This window comes from Rhinatrema bivittatum, chromosome 17 (genome assembly GCF_901001135.1).
Source record: "Rhinatrema bivittatum chromosome 17, aRhiBiv1.1, whole genome shotgun sequence".
Lineage (NCBI taxonomy): Eukaryota > Metazoa > Chordata > Amphibia > Gymnophiona > Rhinatrematidae > Rhinatrema > Rhinatrema bivittatum.
This window is the reverse complement of record NC_042631.1, coordinates 41,149,010-41,174,007: the sequence shown is the minus strand read 5'-3', so window position 1 is coordinate 41,174,007 and position 24,998 is coordinate 41,149,010. Positions and strand designations below refer to the sequence as shown.

Below are 24,998 nucleotides of genomic sequence, written 5' to 3'. Positions count from 1 at the left end.
AAACCTCAGCTGATAAAATATGATATAACAGAAAGGGCTCAACATGAAGGAAAACAGTGAGACGCTGATGGCTCAGTGCTTGAGGTTTTGTTAATCTTGACTGACTAAGGCTGAGTATGGGTCAGTTCTGTAATTAGGGGTTGAGGTTAAAATCCTTTAAACTTATCTTTGCTTCCTCATATCCTTGAAACCTGAAAGTGTGTTGTACAGCACCAATGACATTAATGATTTTTATTATCTAAAAGAATGTAACCCTATGCTGCAGCTCCAGTGTCTTTTTACAATTTAAGTCTGGCAGAGAAAAAGCTTGGCCCCAAGTGTGCAATTCTCTGTTTACATTGACAGTCAACAGAAAGAATGGATGATGCATAAGACAGATATCGCATCTCTATACAAATCTAATTACTATATTAAATTAGGGGCTTGTGATGCATCAGTTGCCTTTTCTCCTTTCTTTAGGAACTGTTTTTGATGACATAAACAATGCTGGCTGCATCCCCCTGCAGCAATGCTCCTGTACCTACAACGGCGAGACCTATGCTCCAGGAGCAGCTTATGCCACTTCATACCAGTCTTGGTAATTTATATTGTTTTCTACATCTGATGCTTATTTAGAGAGAGTCAAAAAATACTGAGCTCCGAAATTTTGACACCTAAGCCACAATATGGTGATAATGCACATTATTTTAAAAGATTCCTCTCCCTATGCTTTGCATGCATAAAATTAACAAATGGATACAAAGCTTATAATTACTAGTTAATCTAATGCAAGTACAGTAACAGCTGACTTAAAAAAACCTGCATTATTGTAGCATGTTTGGAGGAAGTGTAATTATTTTTTCCTGGGGACCTTGGGACACTAACATGCATCCTGAGGTCCCCGGGATGCCTCTTAAAAGGACCCCAAGGCTCAAAAATAACTACTCTCTCCACAAAGAAATCCCCCAGAGGTCTTGTGAGATCCCTGCCCAACCCACTGCTGCCTTTTGCCGAAAAAATTAAAAAAAATAGAATAAAAGCTTGCATGGTGACGCCCAAACTCTATACCCTAACCCTTCCCATTAGATTCCCTAGCTTTATGGGCTCTCTACCAAGGTACTATCAAGCTAGGGCAAGAGAACACTGAAGTAATCTCATCTTAGTCCATCACTCCAAATGACGTCAAATCTTCACTGAGGTCTACTGTTCTGCTTGTACGTCTCACTCTGCATGTAAAACTGGCTCCAAAACCCTACACCACCACCAGAATCTCACCTCGAGTTATCAGCTGGCCCTCTTATAGTGATATAAATAGTTGACTACAATGTCTCGCTCTTTTTCTCTCTCTCTCTATTTATAGCCACATCCCTTTTTCTTATCACGGGCGTTATCCATGCAAAAATTATAGCATTTTGATGAATGTAGGGGTAAGCTGGTTAGAAATTATTTGGATAACTTACAATGTATGATATTTTCAGCAGCACGGCAAAGCCGCTGAATATATGTCTATTTATACATGCACTTATTTGGATAAGTCTACCCAGCTAAGTTTAGACTTACTCTTTAGAGCATCTAAACCTACATGTATACTTATGCTTATACTTATACTTATACTTATACTTATACTTATAACTCCGAATATTGGTAGCTAGCCATATACGTTATACTCTAACTTGCTCCATCTCTGATCCTCCCAGTACATGCCTACTAATATGGCTAAACAACGGCTGCTGTATGTAGGAACATATTCAGCGGCCACTACTTAGCCACAAAAGTCCTGCTTATCCAGCTAAATAACACTGAACACACTTTTAATATCGGGCCCCCTGTTTTTTGCTCTGTCATTATTTTAAAAAATACAAATTTTTGATTCAAGGTTGTTAACAGATGATAATGTGTTTAATATGAGATTTGCCTGGGCTGTTACCAGAACTTCTTGGTTCTTGGTATATGCTCACATTTCCAATGGTGTCTGTTAAGTGTTTGTGGCACCGTGTAGATATTTTGAGGTATATTTTGAGTAAGCCTGTCATCAGCAAAGATATTCTAGTAAAGTTACACAGTTAACCTTAGCCAAATATTCAGCAGGGCAAATCTCCCACTGAATATACTCAGTTGAAGTTACTCAGATAAAGTTATCCACTGAGGCCTCAACATTTTTTTGCAACTTGTGATGGGGTGCAGTTGGACTCAAGATGCTGCTGTCCTGCAAGATTTTTTTTTTTAACTTACTTAGCTATGGGTATATACTCGTTGCAAAATGGCGCCGCCCGTATGGCCATTTTGCATTACAGCAACACGATTTGAGTGCAGGAGGTCGTTCCCGGACCCCCGCTGGATTTTTGGCAAGTCTTGTTGGGGTCAGGAGGCCCCCCCAAGCTGGCCAAAAGTCCCTGGGGGTCCAGCGGGGGTCCGGGAGCGATCTCCTACGCTCGCGACGTCGGGGGACAGGAACCAAAATGGCGCCGGCGCTACCTTTGCCCTGAGGGCAAAGGTAGCGCCGGCGCCATTTCTATCAAATGCACCCGTGGCCCGAGAGTGGAACATCACACCGGGACCCCCCCCACTGGACCCCAGGTAATTTAAGACATTTTGGGGGGGTTCGGGAGGGTGGGGGGATTTATTTTAAAGGGTCGGGGTGGGTTTTAGGGTTGTTTTAGTGTGCCGGTTTTCCCGCCCTCCCCCTTCCCCCGATTTACGATTTTTGACGATAAATCGGGGGAATTCCTATTATATATCGCCTCTAATGATTTTTGCCGATTTAAAAATATATCGGGCGATATTTTAAATCATCAAAAAACGATTCACATCCCTAATTCATATCGCAAGACGGGAAAAACTCAGGGCCCATAAAATCCAAAATGGCAGACACCAATACGGATGATGATAGTGGGCCTGAGCCTGATGAGCATCAAGGAGCACTACAGACGGAAGAGGCAATACCCACCAGAGCTGAATTTCAATCCTGGTTTTGTGAGGTAAGGCTTGATATCAAGAACTATAAACGGGATATTATGTCGGCAATTAATGACATGAAGGAAGACATGGCTGACATCGGCAGATGCCTCGATGAGACCGAAACACAGATGGAGGCCCAAGTGGAAGAAATAAAAAATATGGAACACGGCATGAAAGATTTGCAATCTACGTGCAATGATTTGGTAATAAAAATAGAAGATATGGAGAACAGAACAAAGCGTAATAACCTGCGATTTCGGGGAATACCTGAATCCAAGGAAAATGCCAATTGTAGGGAAATAATTCAACAACTCTGTGCGACCTTATTCTCGGATAATGATGGCGATCCTGATAAAGCAGACCCTCCGGTTAAAATTGATAGGACACACAGAGCACTGGGACAACGACAACAGAATCAAGCGCGAGATATAATAATGTGCTTCCATAATTACCCAAGACAAAGAACGGATCTATAATAAAGCGAGACAACAATCTACCTTACAGTGGAAAGGAAATATTATAGCCATCTATGCTGATTTAGCTGCCACCACATTACACAAAAGACAGGAAATGCGTGCTATCACCGCGCTTTTGTGGTGGGAAGAACTTAGCTATCGTTGGCTATATCCCTTCAGGCTGCAATTTGTCAAAGAAGGCATCTCCTACAGAATCAATGCTCTGGATGAAGCAGCGAAAGTCTTGACAGATGCTGGGTACTCGGTACAGGATGTTAAAAACTTGACTCCAACCCCGGCTACAAGAAGACCGGAACAACCGAGATTGCATCGGGTGGATCGAGGATGCCGCAGATTGAAACGGAGCTCTCCCAGCCCATCAGCATCTAAAGATGATACTTGAGGAAGCCGGTTTACGCTTAGGGGCGGATTTTCAGAGCCCTGCTCGCGTAAATCCGCCCAAAACCGGGCGGATTTACGCGAGCAGGGCCCTGCGCGCCGGTGAGCCTATTTTACATAGGCTCACCGGCGCGCGCAGAACCCCGGGACTCGCGTAAGTCCCGGGGTTTTCGGAGTGGGGCGTGTCGGGAGGCGTGTCGGGGGCGGGGCCGGAGCGCGCGGCGTTGCGGGGGCGTGTCGGCAGCGTTTTGGGGGCAGGTACGGGGGCGTGGCTACGGCCAGGGGCGTGGCCGCACCCTCCGTACCCGCCCCCAGGTCGCGGCCCGGCGCGCAGGAGGCCCGCTGGCGCACGGGGATTTACGCCTCCCTCTGGGAGGCGTAAATCCCCCGACAAAGGTAGGATGGGTGTTTAGACAGGGCCGGGCGGGTGGGTTAGGTAGGGGAAGGGAGGGGAAGGTGAGGGGAGGGCAAAGGAAAGTTCCCTTCTAGGCCGCTCCGATTTCGGAGCGGCCTAGGAGGGAACGGGGGTAGGCTGCGCGGCTCGGCGCGCGCAGGCTATACGAAATCGATAGCCTTGCGCGCGCCGATCCAGGATTTTAGCCGATACGCGCGTATCTACTAAAATCCAGCGTACTTTTGTTTGCGCCTGGAGCGCAAACAAAAGTAGGCTGTTCGCGCTCGTCTGAAAATCTACCCCCAACTGTTTACTTTTTTTCTTAATATAACAATGCAATAATCAGCAAGGAATCGGAATATATTTTTTCTTTTAAGTTAAAGTCAGGGTCGGACTCCAAATATGTGTTGCATTATTGGTCCGACTAGAGAGTTGGTAGAGTTAACATTATATTAAGCTGCATTATGATTTTTGTGGCGGGGTTGTCTGCTTGACATTGGGAGGGATATGAGTCCCTGTTGATTTTCCTCCTATGCTATTGAACATTCCTCCCTACGGGGATGCTTGTTCTGGGGGTAAAGGAGAAGGAGGGGTTGGGTGGGGGGAGGGAGGTTCAGGGGTGTTCTAGACTTTGTATTCATCTTTATTCTATGGGTTAGTTTTGCTCAGTTAATGATTACATTTCTACAGATTACTGGCAGGATGCGAGGGGGGGGGGGGGGTTGATGAGGGCTATATGACAGAAAACGGGGATGATTGGTTAGCTAGATGTGATGGATGTCTACAGAGTTTTCTAATATACCACCATACGAATGACTGATGTTAAAATATTATCCTTTAATGTCAAAGGTCTGAATTCCTTTCAGAAACGCAAATTGCTATTTAATGAACTGCAGCAGCATAATGTGGCCATAGCTATGGTCCAGGAATCCCATCTTACTGCCAGATATTTGAGTTTAATGCGCTCCTCACAATATCCTATACAGTATTGGGCAGCGGCAAAGAAGAATTCTAAATATTTATTTATTATTTATTTTATTTTATTTAAATGCTTTTAAAATATACCGACATTCATAGGACATATCATGCCGGTTCACAATCAACATTGTAAAGGAGGAAGAGGAAATTACAAATAACAGGGAGGGGGGAGGTGGAGCAGTGAAGGAAACAGGGGAGGATGGGGGTCAGGTGACAGTAAGCGCAGAAGTTGCGGGAAGGAGAAAGGTAGTGAAGTGCTAGGGGAGAGAGAATTGATAGGAACTGTGTTAAAAAAAAACTGAGAATAAAAATTAAACAAATTTACAAAATCAGCAAATTCCCTAGGATGCATCAACGGATTAGAAGGGGTAAGGGAATTGGAAGTGGCAGATATGCCACTTCCAATATGCCACTTCCAATATGCCACTTCCAATATGCCACTTCCAATATGCCGGAGTCGGTATCCTTATGAGGAAGGATTTTGTTTTTGACGAGATTAATTGTGTAAGGGATATGGGGGGTAGATATATAATAGTGGTAATTTCTATAGGGGGACATAAATTCAGCTTAGCCACTGCATACACCCCGAATCAGGGACAAGGGGAATTTTTTCAAACCTTGGCTGCGACCCTTAAAAATATGGTGGAAGGTCCACTTCTCTGGGGGGGGGGGGGGGGGGGGATTTCAACCTGACCCTCAATCTGTCACTAGATAATTCATGGGAGTCAGCAGCGACAGTGCGAAAAGATCGGCAGGCCCTAAAAAACTTGATGGCAGATCTTAAATGTGGTGGATGTATGGCGGACAAGATATCCTAAATCCAGAAATTATAGCTATTATTCTCGACCTCACAACACTTATTCACGAATAGATATGATTCTGATTGATAAAGGATTGATAAATAATATCTCTAGAAAGGAGATTGATCATATCACATGGTCAGATCATAGTCCGGTCTGGGTCAAGATATCTTTCCAGTTTCTGAATAGAGGCCAACTCTATTGGAAACTTAACAATTCTTTGCTTGATGACATTGAGTTTGTTCACTCCCTGGAGAACATTATTACTGAATACTTACGGGCGGATTTTAAAAGCCCTGCTCGTGTAAATCTGCCCGGATTTACGTGAGCAGGGCCCTCGCTCGCCGGCGCACCTATTTTGCATAGGCCGCCGGCGCGCACAGAGCCCCGGGACGTGCGTAAGTCCCAGGGTTTTTTGAAGGGGGCGTGTCGGGGGCGTGTCAGGGGGCCGAATGACGCGGCATTTTGGGGGCGGGATGCGGTGTTTCGGGGGCGGGACTAGGGGCATGGCGCCGGCCCGGGCGCATGGTCGAGGCCTCTGGACCAGCCCCCGGGTCGGATGACAACACGCCCGCAGTCCGCTGGCACGCGTAGATTTACGTCTGCCTCTAGCAGGCGTAAATCTAGGGACAAAGGTAAGGGGGGATTTAGATAGGGCTGGGGGGGTGGGTTAGGTAGGGGAAGGGAGGGGGAAGGTGAGGGGAGGGCGAAAGAAAGTTCCCTCCGAGGCCGCTCCGATTTCGGAGCGGCCTCAGAGGGAACGGAGGCAGGCTGTGCGGCTCGGTGCGCACAGGCTGCCCAAAATCGGCAGCCTTGCGCGCGCCGATCCAGGATTTTATAAGATACGCGCGGCTATGCGCGTATCTTATAAAATCCAGCGTACTTTTGTTTGCGCCCGCTGTGCGAACAAAAGTACGCGATCGTGCTTTTTTTTTAAATCTACCCCTTAGTCATTAATGATAATGGAGAAGTATCCCTGGGCATGATTTGGAAAGGCCTGAAAGCAGCTCTAAGGGGTCATTTTATTGCAAGGGCATCGTATGTTAAAAAATTGAGAAATAAAGAACAGGGACTTTTAATGAATCAAGTGGGAGTGGCGGAAACTGCTCATAAAAGGCAGCCAACTCAGAATCATTGGCGTGTTCTTCAAGGCCTAAGGGATAAATTAGTGAACCTAGATGTTGCTTCTATAGCCTTCCGATTAGACCTCATTAAACAGAAATTCTTTGAAGGGGGTAACAAGGCGGGGGAGTTCTTGGCCCAAAAGTTGAAAAAACACCAAACTCAAAACAATATAGTCAAAATTAAAGACGAACAGGGTAATATCCTAACAGGTACCAAAGAAATTAGACAGAGATTTCTAAATTTTTATGCCAACCTTTATAGTGCAGATGGACATATCCATGAATCCGGTATCAATTCTTATTTGCATACTATGTATAACCCCAGCTTATCGGGACATACTAGCCTAGATAAAGAAATCACCATCCTGGAAGTTCAAAATGCTATCAAGCATCTTAAACCAGGGAAATCACTGGGATTGGATAGCTATACGGCCAAATGTTATCAGACCTTTGGAAAATTGCTTGTAGAACCTCTTACCCGTATGTATAATTCTTTGAGAGATGGAGGGGTAATTTCGAATTCAACTAATAAGGCTGGAATTACCGTCCTAGCAAAGCCAGGTCGTGATCCATCTCTTTGTGGTTCCTACCACCCAATATCTCTCATCAATCTTGATTTGACGATTTTGGCTACGATATTGGCGGATAGGCTAAAGAGTATGGTGGAAGATCTTGTTTTTCCCGACCAATCAGGATTTATCCCTGGGAGGATGGCCTCAGATAATGTTAGGAAGGCGGTAGATTTCATTTGGTGGGTTCAACATCAACATGTTCCCACCTTACTCTTAACTATAGAAGCCAAGAAGGCGTTCGACCTAGTACATTGGCCATATTTATTTAAATTATTGGCTCATATGCAATTTGGCCCTTTATTCATTAATTGGATCACTAAACTATATGACTCGCCACTGGCCTGTTTGAAGATAAATGGGGGTTATTCGGAGTCTTTCCAGGTGCAAAGAGGGACCCGCCAGGGGTGCCCTCTATCACCGCTTCTATTTGCACTCTTTTTAGAGCCCTTCGCTATCAGAATTCGCAATAACTCCAAAATTCAAGGTATGGATATAGGTGGCTTTGCATCAAAACTGGCCCTATTTGCTAATATCTTGTTTTCCATTACTGATCCTGATATGTCTCTGTCGGGGATAGTTGATGAGATCTCACAATTTAGCTCCATATCAGGGTTTAAGATAAATTGGGACAAATCGGAGATTTTGAATATCTCTGTCCACTCTGACCAAGCAACAAATCTCCAGAAGGCCTATGCCTTCAAATGGCCACCTCGAAAGATAAAATACTTGAGGATTTATCTTGGTGGCTTGGACGATCTCTTTCATTTGAATTACACTCCTTTATTAGTTAAGATCTACAAAGAATTGGAGGAATGGAACAGATACCATATATCGTGGCTGGGCAAGATAGCGGTGATAAAAATGAATATTTTACCGCATCTAATATATCTGTTTCAGACTCTACCGATCACAGTACCACAAACAGAGCTAAAGCATTGGCAAGGAAGACTGCAGAAATTTATATGGGGGGATGGTCTCCTCGATTTTCTAGGAAAATATTGTACCTCTCAAAAAGACAGGGGGGTCTAGGGGTCCCTAATTTACAGTGGTACCATACGTTGGCCCACTTACGTGCTATTTTAGACTGGTACAAGACCCCAGTAGTTAAGATCTGGATAAAATTAGAGCAAGCAATGGTGGGCGATATGCCACTACAAGCCCTCATATGGCAACCTTGATCTACTTGGCTACCACTCGGTATGTCCTCCATGCCAATGGAAAATACCCTTACTATGTGGGATAAGTGGAAAAGGAAATTTATGGGCTCTAAAGTTTACTCTCCACAATCCTATTTTTTTTATAATCTGGCTTTCCAACCAGGGATCCCTTCAAAAGCTTTTGCTTCTTGGAAGGCCAGACAGATTCACACCATAGCAGAAATTTGGGGAACACTGGGGATGTGTTCTTTTAATAATATTTGTAGTAAATATGGAATAGGTATTTGTGACCAGTTCCAGTATCTACAGCTTCGGCATTTCTTACTCACACCCCTAAATAGCCCCTTTTTTGAGCTGCTATGTAGGGGAGCCAACAAAGTGACTAAGGCTATTTCAAAACTTTATGGATTTTTTAACTCAGATCTGTTGGCTAAACCCCATTTTGCCAAGGCATGGGAAAAAGATTTGGGAGTGGAATTGGAACCAGAGGGATGGTGAGCCATTTACCAAGGACTGGGAAGGGGATTGATAGCATCTTCATTAAGAGAAAACTGTTATAAGATATTATATTGCTGGCACTATAGCCCTATGTATCTACATAAAATATATCTGACTAAATCAGGGGTATGCTGGAAGGGATGCCAACAAGATGGATCTTATATTCATCACTTATATGGCATCACTTCATATTTATTTTCTGCCTTATCTTCTTTCCAGCTTGTTGCAAGCTTCCAAGTTCTCTTCCCTGTTGATTGTAACTTTGACTCATTCCTACTTACTGTTTATCTTTCGTTTACTTGAATAGTTACCCCAGTTTTTTATTCTTGTTAATTGTAAACCGATCCGATATGGTTATTTACTATGAAGGTCGGTATATAAAACTGTTAAATAAATAAAATAAATAAATATTCACATGTGGTGGTCGTGCCCCTTTATTCAACAGTTTTGGTAGCGGGTGTTTAAATGGTTATCAGAGATGAGTCATTTGGATATGACCTATAATGCTTGCCAGGTATTGTTGAATGTATCTGAATACATGACGGAACCACCCACTAAACACCTGGATTATTATATTTTTGTTGCAGCTCGATGTGTTTTAGCTAAATATTGGGGTACCCCTAACATTCCTCATTTATCTGAGGTACAGAAGAAAGTCTCCCTTCTATACAAACTCGGCAAAATCACGGCGTGTAAACAGAAAACTATCCTTGCTTATCAGAAAGTTTGGGATCCTTATGTTATTTGGCAGTCATTTGAGCATAATAAGGGGCTTGGGGCTGGCCTTGTCTCCTCATGATATGCATGCATAGCATGAGACCAGTGGAGGTCAGGGTAGGGATATGGGGAACCTCAACAGAAGATGTCTGAGGGAAGTACTCCCTTTTGGTACGGTCCTGTCTCTGGAAGAGAGCTGAGTTATTTTATGAATCATAATTCTTTACTAAAAATTATGCTTTATGGTCTATTTGAGCATGGGGGATCTGGGAGGGAAAAGGGGATAAAATTAGGGTGTATTACTTAGATGTTAATTCTGTTCTAATTAGCAGATATTGTTGACTAAGTGGTTTCTGCTATGAGGAATGACATGCATAATAGTCATGATATATTAACAAGAAACTCCTTTCTGTTTGTTTGTTTCTAATATTTAGTCACTATCACATTGAAATGATGTACAACGGAACACATTTATGTAACTGTTTTATGTTTATTACATTCTTAATAAACTTACAATGATAAAAAAAAAAAAAAAAGTGGAGCACCTTCACCAAGCACAACGGCTCAATGCCCGATAAGTTCGCTTGTCCTTCATTTTTGCCCTCTTCAATTTCAAGCCAGATATAGGCCCGAAGCCAAGAATGCTCATGTGGATGCTCTTTCCCACTCATTTCTGACACAGGACACCTTGGAACCACTCAGACACATCACTGATCAGGCTCGGATCCTCCTCACTTCCACCATGACTGTCCCTCCAGAGAAGACAGTCGTTCCCTGCAAACTTCACGAAAAATTGTTAAAATGGTACCATGATTCCTATGTTGCAGGTCACCCTGGATGAGCCGGGACTCTTGCATTGCTATTGGTGGCCCGCATCTAGATTTTTTAATTCTAACCTCAATCTTTCCAGCTGGGACCCAATCTGTGAATTGACACTTCTTTTATGACTTATCTCCAGCTTACCAATATGTTGTAGTAAATCTGGTCTTTTCTTTCCCTCTCCTTTTTTAAGAAGGATGCCCTTGTGATTAGTTTCCCCTACCAACAGCTTTAAAGCAATCCCAAACTGTACCAGCAGACACTTCCCCATTATCATTTTCTTCAAGATAATCCTGCATATCTTATCTCCGTTGCTCCCTGAATTCTAGATCATCTAACAGGCCTTCATTAAGTCTCCAAAATTTCCCTCCCATTTTTCCCTTTCAATCCTGATAGGGACATCCAAATGGCAGCATATTCTGGCCATGTTGTTGATTATATCCTTTTTCTCCACTTTATTCACTAAAGATTATCAACCAAAAAGAAGTCAATTCTAGAAAAGACCTTATGGGCCTTTGAAATGAAAGTATAATTCCACTCTGAAGGGTGAAATAGATGCCAAATGTTCACTAACCCCCTTCTGATTAATCCTTGAGGACCCCCCGTTTCCTCCACTGTTGTCCAAGAAAGTATACCTTGTGACATTGAAGCCTCCACCTATTATAATAAGACCTTCCACCAATTGCTGTAAAGTTTTGGAAAGCCCCTCTAAAAATCTCCTCTGTCCAGTGTTGGAACCATAAAGATTCACTAATGTATAAATATCATTACACATCCTAAATTTTACTATAATGTACCTTCCCTCAAGATACTTCATTATAGATATCACATCTACCACCACATGTTTTGAAAAAATAATTCGCACCCCACAGTACTTATTGATAGCCATCACTGCTGCAAAGAATTGCTGTAGGAAGTGATTAGAAGCCATCAACTTTTCATATTTATTCCTCAATTGAGTCTCCTGCCACACAAGAATGTCAACTTTCATGTTGATGGCATCTTTCAATAACATTTTCCTCTTAGTCAACATGTTTAGCCCCTTAACATTCCAGGACATAATCTTTAAAGCCCCCATTTGTTAGCACCACCTAAAACTCTCCAATCCACCCGCCGAACCTTGTGAAACCAAACCCTGGGCTCTTCCCCCACCTACATATCATTCTCTTCACTCTCCGGACCCCCATAACCCACTGATAATCATCCCCTAATCCAATTCTCCCCTTCCCCCTACCCCTCTATCAACAACCCATTCATCCCTCCCAGCCTCCCTTCCCTACCCCCTCTTCCCTACCATATCTCTCCATCCATCTCCTCGAGGAATGACAACACTCGCCCCAACATGAATGCCCAAGGATCTCCCCCGACCATCTTTTATTAAGTTACCTTACCTACACTTCATATAATATCATCTTTCAACTTTAACTTATCAGAACCCAATAAGTATTTAAAGTTCAAACTTGCTGTAGAAACCATTTCTCATATACCTTGCAAAAACCACACTCCTCCAGGTTATAGGATCATAAGATATTGCCATACTGGGTCAGACCAAGGGTCCATCAAACCAGGCATCCTGTTTTCAACAGTGGCCAATCCAGACTACAAGTACCTGGCCAGTACCCAAACACTAAGTAGATCCCATGCTAGTGATGTCAGTAATAGGAGTGGTTATTCCATGTCAACTTGATTAGTAGCAGTTAATGGACTTCTCCTCCAAGAACTTATCCAAACCTTTTTTAAACCCAGTTACACTAACTGCACTAACCACATCCTCTGGCAACAAATTCCAGAGCTTAATTGTGCATTGAGTGAGGTTTCATCTCAAGTCGCAGCATCTCTGGAAGATGAAGATCCTCCCGATTTTCTTTTCAGGCGCTTCCCTCCCAATTGCATTCTCTGCTCTGGAACTATTCTTTCTGCTGAATGCAGGTGGAGAAGATCCCGTGCTGTGATCTGTTTTCTTCACTAGCCCTGCAGTTTCTAAAACCTTTACTGACTCCTCCACAGATTTGACTTGAGAAGTCACCCATTTATAATAAATTGTAATCCGAAAGGGAATAGCCACTTGAGCAATGAATTCCATTCCTCAGAACTTGAAGCACCTCTCTGAAATCTCTTCTTTTCTTAATCATTATCGGAGAAAGGTCTTGGAAAACCTCCACTTTATTTCATTTCCATTGAAAATCTTTTAATTTTCTCGCCTGGTTCATCACTCTCTCTTTTACAGCATATTAACTGGGAGAGGCAAGATTCGCTTTCCTTTTACCCCCACCCCCCAAACACATTCGCCCTTTTCCTTGCTTCACTGAAAAACGACAAACATCTTTATTTGGTCAAATAAAGGCCGCAGTTTATTTACACCAGACCCGAGCCCCATAACTTTATAACAAAGCTAAAACATGACCCCCCCCCCCTTGTAACATCCTTCTTAACCTGCCTCCCACCTCATCCCAGTGGTAGAGCTCCGCCTGTATCCTCCAGACCTCTTACCCCACCTCGTCCGAGCGTGGGTAAGTGATATCGCCTCTGAGCATCGGCCCCCCCTCTTGCTCATTGGCCATCTCGTGCAGCAGCCCCCCCGCACTGCACAAGATTCTCCCCCCCCCTTTTGCATACCTTTTAACAATACAATAAATCAACAACATTTGGGCTCGGGTTTACCGCCACCACTGCAACAAATACATATAACCATACACTTTAACAATACCACAACAACCCCCTCTGGGCGGGAGGGAGGGAAAGCTTCTTGCCTGCTGCCTCGGCCGTTTCCCTGCCAACTGAGGCTGAGTAACGGGTGCTCCAACTGACTCACTTTCCTTGTCCAATCCCTGGTCCACCTTTAAAATTCCTATACCCTATTGGCTCCCTACCTAGCCCCCTCCCCCCCCCCCCCCTTCCTTTCTAATTCCTCCCCTTTGTTTATCTTCCTCACTAGGGCCTCGCTCTCTTGCCGCCCGTTATTTTCGCAGTGTGAGACAAGCTCACCCTGCTTTAACTTATGAAAGCATACCACGATATCTCTGGATACATTACCCCTTGGAGGTGCAAGAGCTCTGTGTGCTCTGTCCAGTTGCATTTTGCCTGTCACTGTCTCCTCCAGATCCTCTGCATTCTGCAGAATCAGGGTACAGGTATTAGAAACCACCTGTGCACAGTCAAAATATGCAGCTTCTTCAGGAACTCCCTTGAAGCGCAGATTCCCTCTTCTAGATCAATTTTCAAGATCTTCCACTCAATCTTTAAGCAAAACATTATCTTCCTGCAGTTGTTTCATTTCCTGCAGATTTCTCTCCCATGCACTCTCCTGAGTGTCTAATCTTTGCTCTGCGGCATCCACCTGGTCACCTAGTTCAGCGCATGCACATCACAGCTCTCCAACTATGGATTTGAGCTTTTTCTTCAGTGAGCCCATATTCTCTCTCAGTTCGCAGAACCAATTTTGAAAATCTCGCAAAAGCAGCACTGGGAGGAGTCGCGTAAGAATCATTGCCTACCTCCCCACCGCCATTTTCTCTGTCTTCCTCCTCCACCGGGCCTTCGGGTTTTCTTGCCGCATTTGCATCAAAGGAGAAGTGCTTCAAATCGACAGACATTTTGCACACTGACATCCTAATCAAATCCGGGATCGAATAAGTTATCACCGACCTCACAAATGTTCCCAATTGCAGCGCTATCAGAGGGATTCAAACTATTGAGGTTGGGAGCTCAGACCTCAGGCAGCCATTCACTCACGTGACAACACTTCCTTCTCTGGGCACCCTGTTTTAAACACAAGGGAAGTGGTTTCACTTTATTTTCACTTGCCAAAAAAAATTAAAAAAAAGAATATATTTAAATGGACTATGTGCTCCAGTGATTTAATATGACTCGAAGGATGTGAGATAAATAAAATAATACTCCACCTTGGGTGTTATTATGGTCCATTGATATAATTTAATATTTGCCTGTTATGTGTGGCTAGTAGACATGCACCATCAATCTTGAAATAAGTTTATTCGTCAAATGCCATAAGTGAATTATATATGTGGTGTGTGTTTGAGGTGAGACTTCTCAAAAGTATTCTGGTGATTAACTTATCAGGATAAAACCTATTCAGTGGGGTGGAAAATTTAAAATGTGGGATTTGTCCTGCTAAGTCCAAATTTTGCCAAACAAACCCTCTAAATATAGATCCCTTAAGCCCGGATTTTAAAAGCTGTGCGTGCATAAAATTTGGGGGTTACGTGCAGGCATGGCCACACGCGTAACTTCCGAAACATGCCAAAGTGCTGGGCCTCAAGAAAGAGGCAGGCTGGGGGGTGGCGGATGGGCCAGGACAGCACCATTAGACACAATCCCGGGGAAGCGTGCGCCAGCAGCCAGCTGGTGCATGGAAGATGCTTCTGCTCTGGAGGAGCAGGAGGCTAGATTTAGGGGTTGGGATGGAGAGGGGAAAAGTGAGGAAGGTTAGGTAAAGGGGTAGGGAAGTGCGAAGAAGGCCAATAGCGTTGCCATGTGTAATTTTTAAAATCCCCCTCTATGTGCGCGGAGGAGGCCACCCACTTGTACATGAGTGCGTGGACATTTAAATCCGGCGCGCAAGTTATAAAATTGGCACGTCCATGTGCATGTGCTGGGAACCACATGCATATGGACGCGTGTGCCTTTTAAACTTGACCCCTTAGTGTCCTCCTTGTTCTTGCCATGATGCAAAACTCAGTTAAATAACTTTACCCTTCCTTTGCAGTTCCTGTGCTGGAGGTCAGTGGAACTGCAAGAACCTTCCATGTACTGGAACTTGCTCTATTGAAGGAGGTTCTCACATCACCACTTATGATGAGCATCATTACATCTTTTCTGGAGACTGCAGCTATGTTCTGTCAAAGGTAACCATGAGATAGGAGTCTGAACACAGTTACCAGATATGCAAAGAATAGTGGCAGAGGACTGAGCTGTACAAAATGAATTCTTTGCCTTAATAGAAAGGAAACTAGGAAGTTACCTATTACTCTAGTTTGTAGGTTATCATCTTTTATTGGATCAGCTTAAGAATCAGCCAAGGATGATATACATGTGCTTTGCAGATGACTATTCTTGCAGTGCTGTATAAACTCTAAGGGTGTGCATTCGTTTGCAACGTATTGGCAATCCGCAACGTATAGGGCCATATTTGTTGTATTCGTGGGGAAGCAAAACATATCGCGATTCCCATGAGTACGATGAATCTTCACCGAATTATTCGGTCGACTAAAGGAGAAATTTAAACAAAACCCCCACCCTCCTGAATCCCCCAAGACTTTCCAAAACTCCCTGGTGGTCCAGCGGGGATCCAGGAGCGAATTCCTGCACTCGGGCTGTCGGCTGCCAGTATTCAAAATGGTGCTGATAGCCTTTACCTTACTATGTCACAGGAGCTGACCAATGCCCCCCCCCCAAGACTTGCCAAAAGTCCCTGGTGGTCCAGCGGGGGTCCTGGAGCCATCTCCTGCACTCCTGCACTCGGGCCATCGGCTGCCAGTATTCAAAATGGCACCGATATCCTTTACCCTTATTATGTCACAGGGGCTACTGGTGCCATTGCTTGGCCCCTGTCACATGGTGGGAGCACAAGATGGCACCGGCCATCCATTGCTCCTATCATGTGACAGGGGCCGACCAATGGCACCGGTAGCCCCTGTGACATAGTAAGGTCAAAGGCTATCGGCGCCATTTTGAATACCGGCAGCCGACGGCGTGAGTGCAGTAGATGGCAAGTCTTAGGGAGATCAGGAGGGTGGGGGGTTGTAGTTAATTAAATTTTAGCCGGGAAATGAATAAGAATGGAACGCATGAACGGATCGGGGGCCCTCCTTGCCGAATGCAACGTATCTGCCCCCCCAACGAATACGAATACCGAATGTAATGTATGCAGTCCCTCTGCACATCCCTATTAAACTCCTATTATTACAGATTTGAATTTAGCAGATTGATGCTTGACAATCTGAATTTCTTTGTGAGTAACTTTTGCAAGAGCTTTTTGCTTTCTTCATACAAATTAGAGGCTGGGAGAGGAGAGATATATTAACAAAAGGTTTTCTCCCATTCTTTGGCAATCTCCGTAAAACCTGTCCTGATGCATTTGTTTTAGCATACAAAATGTTCTGGAGATTTATGTCAGATAAACTCCTGTACGTTATCTTTAATTGCATGGGATTCTTTTTCTAATACAGCTGTGTGGAGCCAACACGTTTACTCTTCTTGGTGAACTCCGCAAGTGTGGCCTTACTGACAGTGAGACGTGCCTCAAGAGTGTTGCCCTCAGTCTCTATGACGGAGCCACAGTAAGTCCCTAAAATAAAAGAACAACAGGTGTCGTGTAGGGGTGGAATATTTAGGGCAAGAAGAAAGAACAGAATAAAACTGGGAACAGGTGGGAGAAGAAGGTTATGAACTGGACAATGTTCAATGTATGAATACAATAATGGAATTTATTATAAGCTAATATCTTCACTGCTGCAGTCACAGTGCACTGCTCTCATTGTGAGTGAGAGGCAGAGGTGCTGTTGCATTTAGTCTGTTCACTGGTGTAGGGCAAAGGGCAGTGCCAGTGAAGAAACAAACATGAGTGACAGTGATTTCTGTCTCTGACTGCGCAATGTGCACTGCCTGACTTGCAGAGAAAGGACAAAAGCACTGCCTTTCTGTCATTTTTTTTTTTTTGTGTGTGTGCAAAAGGAGTTGAGCTGCCATGCACAGGCGCGCACACACATACACTTGTGTGAGAGAGACATTTTTGTACTCACTGTGAGGGATTGCCCTTTCCACTCACCAGACAGAGAGACTAGCAAGCGGCCAACTCTGCTTGGCAAGTTGACACTGTGAGTTCTAAGCACTGAAGTCAGCTCAGTCTGTCAACATGACTGAGTGTGAATGACAGACAGGAACTCGATCGGTATTAGAGTGGTACTTATGAAGCGGTACGGTATCAATACTGTGACATCCAAAACCCAAGTAGCCATTTCTAATTCCATCGTGCCACTGTTGGCAAAGGGAAGCGGTGGGAATGGCAGGGCCCAAGGACTGGCGGTCTTTCTGCCTCTCAGCCTTGCTGCCATACCCAACTTTAAACTTTGAGGTGGTCTTGCCACTCTGGGTGGCTGCTTTGCACCTTTCACGGTGCCTTGGGGGTTTCCTTGCCACTCTTTATCCCTCTATCATTGCCTAGGGTTTATTCTGCCATCTTTGCTGCTTTGTTTCTCCTTAGTGGTGGCCTTAGGATGTCCATATCACTCTTGGTGCCACTTTGCCCCTCTCGTGCTGGCTCTGGGGGTTTATGCCTCTGTTACTTGGTGCCTTATTTTGAAGCCTTGAGGGGTTCTTGCCACTCTTGCTGCTTCTAATGCTCCTTTAATAGAAGCTTGGACAGCTCCCGCCACTGCTGATACCTGTCTGCGTCTTGACAGTACCTTAGAATGGCCACGTTTGCTGCCACTTTGCCACAGTCTTGGTGCCTTGGAGCTCTTTTATCCCTTCTGATGCTGTCCTACCCACAAATGTCATTAGAATTGATTAGGAAACTCTAATTTTGGAACTCAAAATATGTTGCATTGCTTTCCTCCATTGGGAAACAGACATTAATAAATTAATTTTTTAATTAATGGAATGGAGGGAGTGACCTATGAAACAAATAAATGAATCTAAATGAACATTTTGCCTCTGTACATCCCTATCAAAAAAGAAAAATCACATCATGTAGCCCTATGTACCCCTTTTGACATCATCTGCTTTCCCTGACAGATATTATTGGATTGGTTTATCCCAGAGGAGTTGGTACTTTTAGCTCTTTGCAATTTGAGGGGTTATAACAGTGAGGGATTGGAACTCCTCAGGAAATTTTGTCTGGTTTAAAACCAGTCAAGCTGACCACCCTCTTTCTCTGTTTTATTAGGTCATTGTGATTAAACCCTGTGGCAGTGTATTTGTAAACTGGATCTATACCCAGTTACCTTTCTCAGCAGGTGAGTTCTTTTCTCATCCCCATTATACACATTTCCTTACCCTAATTGCTTTATGACCACCGATGCACGTCAAAGAGGACCAAACCCTTCACAACTAAGGCTTCAGGTCTTTGTACAGCTGGGTAGATTCATTGTCTATCCAATCACCCCTAGCAAATTATGACCTAACATCTGTAAACTGAAGAATATGAAATAAAGGGCTGGGAGGTAGGAATTTGGAGACAGAATGATCTGGAAAGAGTTTATATCCATGCTCAACCTCACTTCACATTGGAAAAGTGATCTATATCATAGAGGCCCATTGACATCTACAGTTGCCTCTCATGTGCATGTGAGGTAATGGAGTGAACATACAGAGTTACATGAATGTGCGCTGTGTATCTGAGTACCTGAGAGTTGTATATGTGTAAAAAGTCTTTATCTGCATTACCAAAAGTGTGCGGTATGCAACTGTAAATGTAAGGAATGACTGAATGTATATATGAATGAGGGGGGAATAAAGATGTGACTCCAACACTATTTGTAGGTTTACTCTTGACATTAAAAGCCAAATCCATTTGAGGAGGGCACTGAAATTCAGTTTAGGAATGCTACCTCCAAGGGAAGGCCCTCTCTTTCTGATATTAGTGCAGACTTTGTGAATGAACATTTGGACATTGGCTGTTTCTCTTCTCCTCTAAACAATGTTCAGAAATTAAAAGCATTGGTATACCTGCATTTTTGTCATCTGATCCATTGTGTCTTTTTCGTTCACAGCCAATATCACTGCCTTCAGAGCCTCATCCTTCTTTATCATTGTGCAGACTAGCATGGGCCTCCAGGTGCAGATCCAGCTTGTGCCCATCATGCAAGTCTATGTGAGCTTGGACCCATCCTTCCAGGGGCAGACTTGTGGTAAGAAGCATTCAGTGCAAGTACAGTCTTAATCCTCCACAATTACACTCAGCGCTATCTGCTCAGCTTCTTATGTTTCTCCTACAAAGGTCTCTGTGGAAACTTTAACAGCAAGCAAGCAGATGACTTCAAAGCTATCAGTGGCGTAGTGGAAGGAACTGCGGCTTCTTTTGCCAACACTTGGAAGACTCAGGCTGATTGTCCTAATGTCAAAAACATATTTGAGAATCCTTGTACTCTCAGCATAGAAAATGGTAAGTAAATATATTACAAAGAGCATTCTAGGTATTACCTACAGTAATTCTAATTCTATTGGTCTTTTCCCATACAGTAGATTTAAGAGAAGTGATGTGAGGATAATTAAACAGAGCATCCAGCCTAAAAGGAAGCGTAAGATACATGATAGAAAAAGATCAGTAGCAAAGGTGAAGCAAGAATGGATGAAGTGCTGCATTCGAGCATCTACTGAATAAAATATTATTTTTATCTCATGCTGACATCTCTGATGTTGGAAGCAGAAGGTGGCTGTATAACTGTCAAGTGGTGATATCATCCAGATCCATTGGGAATCCCAAGCTTCTCATTCCAATACTGAGATTAAGTCAAGAAAGTGAAGCTTTTATAAAATCTTTTCCCCCCCTTAGATTTGTCAGCAGCATTCGTCATAGTTAATCATACCATACTACTCAAAAGACTAGAAGAGATAGGACTACAAAACAAAACAATTGAATGGGTCAGGTCTTACCTAAATAAGAGATTTTTTTCAAGTACAGATAAAAAATATAATATCAGACAAAATTAAACTAAAAACAGGTGTGCCCCATGGATCAGCCTTCTCAGCGACACTCTTTAACATCTACATGCTACCCCTATGCCACCTCCTGGCAGGACTAGGTATCATACATTATATATACGCTGATGACATTCAACTGATCTTGCCCATAGATGAAACAATTGAAAAAACTTTAAATCTAGCAGACCTGGAGGAGCTGAGGCAGACAGTGAGGTATATAGCTGAGACCTTCAGGGACATAGTAGCCTTCAGGGACATAGTAGCCAAGTCCCAACTTCAGACTGGCAGCCCTGGTGCTGCCTTGGAGGAAGAAGGTCTCATGATGGGAGAGCATCAACTGGGTGCAGCAGGAAAGGATTCTGTAGCAAGGACCTGCTCTCCAGTTGATGCATTGTCCTTTTGCACTGAGGATATCTCCCCAAGGCCTACTGCCCAGGAGGGAAAAGTTAGGTCGGCCAAAATAGTTGGTGATTCGATTATTAGGAATGTAGATAGCTGGGTGGCTGGTGGGCGTGAGGACGCCTGGTAACATGCCTACCTGGTCGAAGGTGGTGGACCTCACGCATCACCTAGATAGGATTTTAGACAGTTCTGGGGAGGAGCCGGCTGTTGTGGTACATGTGGGCACCTACGACATAGGAAATTGTGGGAGGGAGGTTCTGGAAGCCAAATTTAGGCTCTTAGGTAGAAAACTTAAATCCATAACCTCCAGGGTAGCATTCTCTGAAATGCTCTCTGTTCCACGCACAGGTCACGAGAGGCAGGCAGAGCTCCGGAGTCTCAATGCGTGGATGAGACGATGGTGCAAGGAAGAGGGATTCAGTTTTGTTAGGAACTGGGGAACCTTTTGGGGAAGGGGAGTCTCTTCCGAAGAGATGGTCTCCACTTTAGCCAGGGTGGAACCAGACTGCTGGCACTAACTTTTAAAAAGGAGCTAGAGCAGCTTTTAAACTAGAACAAAGGGGAAAGCCGACAGTCACTCAGCAGCACATGGTTCAGAGAGAGGTATCTTCAAAGGATACTAATGATACATTAGAATTAGAGCATCCCGACAGTGAGGTTCCAATAATAAGAAAAGTAGTCCAAGTGCCTAAAACTAAAAACTCACCTGAGCTAAAATATTCTAACTTATCCCTATCAATTAAAAAGCAGAATGAAAATACAAACAAAAAACAAATTTGAAATGTTTGTATGTTAATGCCAGAAGTCTATGTCATCATTCACTGAATGATGACATAGACTTAATTGGCATCTCAGAGACATGGTGGAAAGAGGATAACCAATGGCACAGTGCATTACCGGGGTAGAAATTATATCGCAATGACAGAGAGGAGCACCTGGGAGGAGGTGTGGCGCTTTATGTCCGGGATGGCATAGAGTACAACAGGATAAACATCCTGCATGAGACTAAATACAAAATTGAATCTTTATGGGAAGAAATCCCTTGTGTGTTGGGGAAGACTATAGTGATAGGAGTATACTACCGTCCACCTGGTCAGGATGGTGAGACGGACAGTGTAATGCTAAGAGAAATTAGGGAAGCTAACCAAATTGGTATTGCAGTAATAATGGGAGACTTCAATTACCCCAATATTGACTGGGTAAATGTATCATTGGGAAATGCTAGAGAGATAACGTTCCTGGATGGAATAAATGATAGCTTTATGGAGGAATTGGTTCAGGAACTGACGAAGAGGGAGAAATTTTAGATCTAATTCTCAGTGGAGCACAGGACTTGGTGAGGGAGGTAACGGTGGTGGGGCCGCTTGGCAACAGTGATCATAATATCATCAAATTTGATTTAATGACTGGAAGAGGAACAGTGTGCAAATCCACGGCTCTTGTGCTAAACTTTCAAAAGGGAAACTTTGATAAAATGAGAAAAATAGTTAGAAAAAAACTGAAAGCAGCAGCTACAAAAGTAAAAAATGTCCAAGAGGTGTAGTCATTGTTAAAAAATACCACTCTAGAAGCACAGTCCAGATGTATTCCACACATTAAGAAAGGTGGAAAGAAGGCAAAACAATTATCAGCATGGTTAAAAGGGGAGGTGAAAGAAGCTATTTTAGCCAAAAGATCTTCATTCAAATACTGGAAGAAAGATCCAACAGAAGAAAATAGGATAAAGCATAAACGTTGGCAAGTTAAATGTAAGACATTGATAAGACAAGCTAAGAGAGAATTTGAAAAGAAGTTGGCCGAAGAGGCAAAAATTCACAGTAAAAACTTTTAAAAATATATACGAAGCAGAAAGCCTGTGAGGGAGTCAGTTGGACCATTAGATGATCGAGGGGTTAAAGGGGCACTTAGAGAAGATAAGGCCATCGCAGAAAGATTAAATAATTTCTTTGCTTCGGTGTTTACTGAAGAGGATGTTGGGGAGGTACCCGTAATGGAGAAGGTTTTCATGGGTAATGATTCAGATGGACTGAATCAAATCATGGTGAACCTAGAAGATGTGGTAGACCTGATTGACAAACTGAAGAGTAGTAAATCACCTGGACCAGATGGTATACACCCCAGAGTTCTGAAGAAACTAAAAAATGAAATTTCAGACCTATTAGTAAAAATTTCTAACCTTTCATTAAAATCATCCATTGTACCTGAAGACTGGAGGATTGCAAATGTAACCCCAATATTTAAAAAGGGCTCCAGGGGTGATCCGGGAAACTACAGACCAGTTAGCCTGACTTCAGTGCCAGGAAAAATAGTGGAAAGTGTTCTAAACATCAAAATCACAGAACATATAGAAAGACATGGTTTAATGGAACAAAGTCAGCATGGCTTTACCCAAGGCAAGTCTTGCCTCATAAATCTGCTTCACTTTTTTGAAGGAGTTAATAAACATGTGGATAAAGGTGAACCGGTAGATGTAGTATACTTGGATTTTCAGAAGGCGTTTGACAAAGTTCCTCATGAGAGGCTTCTAGGAAAAGTAAAAAGTCATGGGATAGGTGGTTATGTCCTTTCATGGATTACAAACTGGCTAAAAGACAGAAAACAGAGAGTAGGATTAAATGGACAATTTTCTCAGTGGAAGGGAGTGGCCAGTGGAGTGCCTCAGGGATCTGTATTGGGACCCTTACTTTTCAATATCTTTATAAATGATCTGGAAAGAAATATGACGAGTGAGATAATCAAATTTGCAGATGACACAAAATTGTTCAGAGTAGTTAAATCACAAGCAGATTGTGATAAATTGCAGGAAGACCTTGTGAGACTGGAAAATTGGGCATCCAAATGGCAGATGAAATTTAATGTGGATAAGTGCAAGGTGATGCATATAGGGAAAAATAACCCATGCTATAATTACACAATGTTGGGTTCCAGATTAGGTGCTACAACCCAAGAAAGAGATCTAGGCGTCATAGTGGATAACACATTGAAATCGTCGGTTCAGTGTGCTGTGGCAGTCAAAAAAGCAAACAGAATGTTGGGAATTATTAGAAAGGGCATGGTGAATAAAACAGAAAATATCATAATGCCTCTGTATCTCTCCATGGTGAGACCGCACCTTGAATACTGTGTACAATTCTGGTCGCCGCATCTCAAAAAAGATATAATTGTGATGGAGAAGGTACAGAGAAGGGCTACCAAAATATTAAGGGGAATGGAACAGCTCCCCTATGAGGAAAGACTAAAGAGGTTAGTACTTTTCAGCTTGGAGAAGAGATGGCTGAGGGGGGATATGATAGAGATGTTTAAAATCATGAGAGGTCTAGAATGGGTAGATGTGAATCGGTTATTTACTCTTTCGGATAATAGAAAGACTAGGGGGCACTCCATGAAGTTAGCATGTGGCACATTTAAAACTAATCGGAGAAAGTTCTTTTTTACTGAACGCAGAATTATACTCTGGAATTTGTTGCCAGAGGATGTGGTTAGTGCAGTTAGTATAGCTGTGTTTAAAAAAGGATTGGATAAGTTCTTGGAGGAGAAGTCCATTACCTGCTATTTTCACTTAGAGAATAGCCACTGCCATTAGCAATGGTAACATGGAATAGACTTAGTTTTTGGGTACTTGCCAGGTTCTTATGGCCTGGATTGGCCACTGTTGGAAACAGGATGTTGGGCTTGATGGACCCTTGGTCTGACCCAGTATGGCATGTTCTTATGTTCTTAGCAATGATGTACCTAGATATAATTAAACAACTACTAAACCAGATGGAATTAGTGATTAACATAGAAAAAACAGAATTTATACATCTTGAACAAAAAAACTTAAAAATGATCAGAAAGTAGAGCTAGCCGAGAAAGCTCGAAACCTAGGAGTAATAATTAACACGGAACTCAGCCTTAGGCAACACATATCGCTAAAAGTTAAAGGCTACGCCAAACTTATGATCCTCTGGAGGCTAAAACCCTTGCTAACACAAGCACACTTTAGAACAGTCCTACAGGCACTCATATTCGCTAGCACAGATTACTGTAACGCACTTTTTCTGGGATTACCATATTCAACAATTAGACCACTACAAATCCTAC

At 43.3% G+C, this 24,998-nt stretch overlaps 1 protein-coding gene across 1 annotated transcript in view; it reads left to right on the top strand.

Annotated features, from left to right (window-relative positions):
* LOC115079488 (mucin-5AC-like) overlaps positions 1–24,998 on the top strand; it is a 180,235-nt gene that overhangs the window by 50,140 nt on the left and 105,097 nt on the right. The window contains exons 10-16 of the mRNA XM_029583112.1: positions 460–571; positions 824–826; positions 15,577–15,715; positions 17,039–17,149; positions 18,757–18,826; positions 19,583–19,720; positions 19,810–19,974. Coding sequence (XP_029438972.1) covers positions 460–571; positions 824–826; positions 15,577–15,715; positions 17,039–17,149; positions 18,757–18,826; positions 19,583–19,720; positions 19,810–19,974 — 738 coding nt within the window. The remainder of the gene's footprint in view (positions 1–459; positions 572–823; positions 827–15,576; positions 15,716–17,038; positions 17,150–18,756; positions 18,827–19,582; positions 19,721–19,809; positions 19,975–24,998) is intronic.